Source organism: Triturus cristatus, chromosome 7 (assembly GCF_964204655.1).
Source record: "Triturus cristatus chromosome 7, aTriCri1.1, whole genome shotgun sequence".
Lineage (NCBI taxonomy): Eukaryota > Metazoa > Chordata > Amphibia > Caudata > Salamandridae > Triturus > Triturus cristatus.
In genome coordinates this window covers 1770077234-1770083032 of record NC_140590.1, presented here as the reverse complement: position 1 = coordinate 1770083032, position 5799 = coordinate 1770077234, and the positions used below count along the sequence as shown (strand labels likewise).

General features: G+C 45.4%; 1 protein-coding gene across 1 annotated transcript; it reads right to left on the bottom strand.

Moving 5' to 3' along the window:
* Window positions 1-3714: 3714 nt before the first annotated feature.
* Window positions 3715-4659, bottom strand: LOC146813036 (olfactory receptor 5AR1-like). The gene has a single exon (XM_085615250.1). It carries the CDS (start codon window positions 4657-4659, stop codon window positions 3715-3717), a length of 945 nt encoding a protein of 314 aa, XP_085471376.1.
* Window positions 4660-5799: the final 1140 nt, after the last annotated feature.

Here is a 5799-nt window from a genome sequence, read left to right as displayed (position 1 = left end):
TCATTTTTGGCACACTCTGAAATTTTCCCTAATGGGGCAAATAGCTTTAATTAAAATGGTGCTACTCCCTTGTTGTGTGTATGTACTGCAAAGCACTAAGTATGAGATTCTTGCAGTGTTTTCCGGGAACTATACCGCCTCCTGCTCGAATTACTGTGGTTGGGGAAAAGACGTAGGGTAGGCTTGGCCATGCTACAATTGGAATTCGACAGAGGTGGCATAGAGGCACCAGACCTCGACATGTACCATTTGGCATCACACCTGCAACACACGGTTCACTGGTTTGATGAGGAACCAAATTGGGAAATGTCTCTACTGTCGGTCACATATAGCTATGCTGATCTGGGTGCTTTGTTGTAAGGTTTGTTATTGCTAGGTTTACCAATAAAGTGCACGTGTCACCCTCGCTGGGGTCTCTCTGCGCTATAGTAGTTCTAAAGATTGGTCCAAATCCAGAGTGGAACGTGTCAGACAGCTAAAAGAGCCAGGTCTTGAGGGATTTCTTGAACTGTTTAAAGTCAGTACATACACGAAGATTCCAGTACTGGGTGGCTAAATTTGAGAAGGAGCGCCCACCATATTTGATGGTAACAAGAATTTGCACCTGGACCTAAGACACCGTGTAGGGGCATACCATCGTAGTTTACACTGCAGATAGGGTGGGCCACTTACGTACAAGGCTTTGTGGACCAGACAAAGAAGTTTAAATACGGCCTGTTTTTATGGGCAACAAGTGGAGGGATCTAAGGATAGGTTCTGAGGGCGCACGTGGTGAAAGATGACTAACTACCACCTGATGTTTGGAAGACAGTACTTCATTCATGGCTAACATTGGGCACTCCCATAGTCCAAGGGGCTAATTATAAGGACCTGGAGTAGGGATTTCCTTGTCTGCAATGCCAGCCACTGGAAGACCTTCCTGAGAAGGCGCATGACTCCAAAGCAGGATCTCGCGATGGAATTCACATGTTCCCTCATAGAGAGATTTTCATCAACCAAGATTCCCAGGTTTCTTGCTGTTGCTCTTGGGGTGGGAGCTGGGCCCAGGCACTGAGACCTCCAGTCCTCCTACCACATAAAATGAGCTTTTCTGAAGAGCACAATCTCAGTTTTGCTTGTGTTTATCTGGTAGCAGTTGGACTGTTTCCAAGAGGCAATCTTATCCATACAGTTCCGGAATATCTCTTTAGTAGAGTCCAGATTAAGTCCCATTGTGATAATTAATTGTGTGCCCTCTGCATAAGAGAAGTCCTCAAACCCAAATTATTTTATCACTTGGGCCAGAAGGGCCACATGGATGTTAAAAAGCGTGGAGCTCAAAGAAGACCCCCTATGGCACCCCCCTGTCCAAGGCTATAGTTTGAGAACAAAACGACTCTAGCTGTACTGCATGGGTACACTCACTCAGAAATTTTTTCAGCCATCTCAGGGCCTTCCCCCGACACCTATATCCTCCAGTCTTTGAATTAAGACTGAGTGGGAGATGTTGTTGAAAGCTGCAGAAAGCGCTAAAAGCATCAGCATCACTCAGTTCCTGTCATCTAAGGAGGGTCTTATGTCATCTAAGACTTCCACCAATGCAGTTACTGTACTAAAAGAAGCTCGAAAGCCTGATTGGGAGGGCTCAAGCATGAAATATCTTTCCAAAATATCTGTTAATTGTGAATTCACAAGCATTTCCATAACTTTCCCAAGAAAAAAAAGTAGCGAGATGGGTCTGAAATTTGCTAATATTTTAGGGTCTGCAGTGGTTTTTTTTATATGGGTTTACTCCTAGCTGATTTCTACTTAAGAGGAAATGTTTCCAGGCTCAGGATGAGGTTAAATAACTGAGTGAGGACGGAAGGAGTGCTGGAACCACAGTTGCCATAATATAAGGAGGTGTTAGGTCCTCTGGTGATCCCGACTTGATTTTATTTACCAGCATATTGGTTTAGTCTGGGTTCACATTGTTAAACTTCTCCAGGTGACCAGGACAGGATGTTTCAGTGGGGGTGTGAGCAGCCCTGGTTACCTCCATGCTCTTTTTTTTTACGGAAGTACTAATAATTCTGGCAATTTCATCCTCAAAATAGCTGGTCAGCTCATTAGTAAAGTATTTGTAAGCTCTATTACTTTGTGGTAACAGAACACCTGGTTCTTGGCCTCATGTGGTCAAACTGGTGTGTAGGCAATGGGAACGGGTGGTGCGGTGGTGCTTTGCACCTTATGCACCGGACCTGGAAGTATGGAAAATCAGGCTGTCACACAAATAACACAGCCGATGGCCATAGACTGCTGGCGGGCTGTCTTTGTTTGGATGATTTATACCCGGCGGGCCGCTTCATTTCATTACCTGACGCAATCAAAAAGTTTCATCTAGGAGGAGGACAGTTCTTTCAATATGCAAAGACTGCGGCCACTGTACGTGAAATATGGCCAGGGTTCCCGGAGGTCCCGGAACCCTCTCAGACACTTGTTATTATGTTGGTAATGTCGGGAGGTCGAAGACTCATCACACACATATACCGTGTCCTCTGAAGAGACATGTCACAAATCCCCTTAAAGATCGAAGACATGTGGCGTCAGATATGCGAATTTCCCATCACCTCTGCAGAATGGACTAAGGTGCAAGAGGTATAAGTAAATTCGAGATTTAAACTTATCCAATGCAACATAGTCCATATTGCTTACCTCTCCCCCAAACTACTACATGCTATTTACCTGGACAGGGACACTGGGTGTGTGCGATGCAGGCACACGCCAGCAGATTTTTTCTATGTTGTGTGGGGTTGTCCTTGAATCACACCTTTTTGGGATGAGAAATTACAACATTTACACAGGATCATAGACTGGATGATCTCTAGAGAGCTAAATAATTGTTTACAGAGTCTAGTCCCCATGAAGAAAAAAATGGAAACTTAGCAGACGCTTTGTAATACTTGAGTAGACACTAGCCTAGCGACGCATAGCAGTTAGAGTGCTAAGCCCTAGGCCTCTCTTGTCGGCTGAGTGGCTGAGAGATATAACAGTATGGGTCAGGGAGGAAAAAAACATGAAAAAGATGAGACGCAACAATAGACTGGCAGATGACTTACTTGGATGGGGGGCAATGATTCGCAACTTGACTACTGATAACACCGATGCCTCCTCTGCTACTGGGAGAACACCAGAGGAAGAGACTCCTGGAACTGTTGACTCACATGGTAACTGAGATGCTTGAGCTCTAGAATAGACTGAATGACATACTGGTGGTGTCGACATATCTCTTCTCTAGTGCCTTGAAACGGTCGCACAGGGCTGCTGTGCTATGACTGCTATGATACCCCCCGCAGGGGCGAGGGGTATCATTGTCTTATCACTTTGTCCGTTTCCTTCTTATCTGGTTGTACTTCTTTGACTTCATCGGCATGTGATTCTAGTGTATGGAACTGCACATGAGCTGACTGTCTCCCTCAGATTGCTACTACTGTTGGGATGTGAGGGGTCAATGGAAACCCTGGGCTGTGCATTGATGTTGTATGTCCTATAGCACTGCATGTTATTGAAATGCTAATAAAAATATTTTTTTGTAAAATCATGCTAGATGGAATCGATCTTCACATAGAAAAAAGAGGAAGCTCTACACCAGCATGGGTCATAACCATCTATATGGACTTTTGCCTGAAAGCTGCTGGTTAATGGACTTTCAGCAGGGCAGCCAAAAATGTGTCCCACTAAAACTAAAAAATGTCTTCATTTTTCTTGGATATCTTTTCTTTTTCCCCAGGCTTTTCTCAAAGCATTTTTAACATCCTTGTTCCTGAGAGTATAAATGAGGGGGTTTAACATTGGAATGATAACAGCATAAAAGAATGAGTACAGCTGATCCTCACCATGTGCGTACATTGACATTGGCCTGAGGTAGGCACAGAGGATGGTCATGTAGAAGAGGAAAACCGCAGAGAGGTGGGCAGAGCAGGTGGAGAAGGCTCGACTCCGCCCAGCAGCCGAACGGATGTTCAAGATGGTGGAAATGATTAGGGTGTAGGAGGTCATGGTCAATAGAGTGGAGCCAATCCCCAGAGGGGCCCCCAATGCAAATGTCATGATGACAATGATGTAGCTGTCACCGCATGTCAGCTTCATTAGTGCAGTCAGGTCACAGAAGAAGTGCCTCAGTTGGCGCGAGTCGCAGAAAGATAAACGGGAGGTGAAGAAGGGGTGAGGCACGGCATCGACCATGCCAATCAGCCATGAGATGGCACTCAGCTTAACACAAGTCCTCTTGCTCATGATGGTGGTGTAGCGCAGGGGGTTGCAAATGGCGACATAGCGGTCATATGCCATGGTGGTAAGTAGAACAGACTCTGTGCTCACAAAGAACAGAAAGAAGTAAAGTTGTGCAATGCAGGCTTTAAAAGGAAGGGTCTTCAAATCAGTCAAATGGACCGACATTGCTTTAGGGAGGGTGACAGAGATGGAGCACAGGTCTAAGAAGGACATCTGCCCTAGGAAGTAGTACATAGGTGTGTGCAGCTGAGGACTGATACAGATGATGCCGAGGACCACTGAATTCCCCACCACAGTGATCAAGTAGATCAGAAAAAGAGCAGCAAAGATTGGGATCTGAAGCTCTGGACGGTTGGAAAGTCCAAGGATGACAAAGTCGGTTGTTGAGGTGCCGTTATCCCCTTGCATTGCCTGGAGGAATCAGATAAACAAGGGACGAAGGACAAGCTGTAAAGGGCAGAGTACAATATTACATCACTCATTGCATAAGTGTAGCACTATCCAACTCTGGATCTTATTGTATTTTCCATGTGTAGTGATTTACAATCATACATGTTCATAAAGTTTTTTGTTTGGGAATGTTTTGGAGGTCTCAGAATTGTGGGATTCTCATGATATTTTGTCCTTCTTTCCCTCATCCTAGTAAGTCAACTATTGGCCTTATGTACAAAAACATGATTTTGTGATTCCTTATTGGTAAAAAATAGCGATTGGCTAATCAGAATTTTTTTTAAAACATGCACTTGTACACCAAGGCCTTAAATTATGATTCCTTGGGATTCATGTTTTCATAACAGTGATTCACAATTATGTGCAGTTTGCAAATTCTGCTCTGACTCATAGCTGTCATCAGCAGTAGAGGAAATGAGCCTTTAGGAGGTCAGCAGGCCAAAGGAGAAGACCACTGAGAAAGTTTCCTGGTAGAAACTACTTGCCTCCAGGCCTATCCTGCCCCATGAGTAGCCAGAGCACCAAGGGCTGGATTCACAAAGGGCCTCTGCACTTGTGGTGGAGGTCCTGCAGTCTTGGAAGGACGAGCACACTCATGGCGGGACCTTTGCGTTGCTGTTTCTTATTGCGGAGGTCCCACCACGATTGTGTGCTGCCCTTCACAATTGTGGGCACCCCGTTATGACTGTGGGGCCTCCATCACGAGTGCAGAGGCCCTTTATGAATCAGGTCCCGTAAATGATGGTAGTAGGATGTGAAAACCAAAAATTTGCAATCAGGAGTGGAAATTTTAACTGAGCAGCAAATAGTCGCAAATGACAAATTACTTGGCAAGGCCTCGTTAGCCGAGTCTGAGGCTACAAAAAGACTGATATGGTCCAAGGTAGGGGATCAATAGGGGTGGTGTAGTAATAGGATTGTGGAAGAGATCTGCAAGCGGTGGTCCGACCTCTGTTCATGCTCTGAAATAAACTTGTTCCAAGAAGGCCAGAGGCTGCAGGGTACAGGAGGTTGCCTGAATACTGAACCATCACTCACACCCCTGCAGGAGTGCTATAGCTGTCCGCAACAGCACGGAGTCCAGGAGGTAAGGGAAAT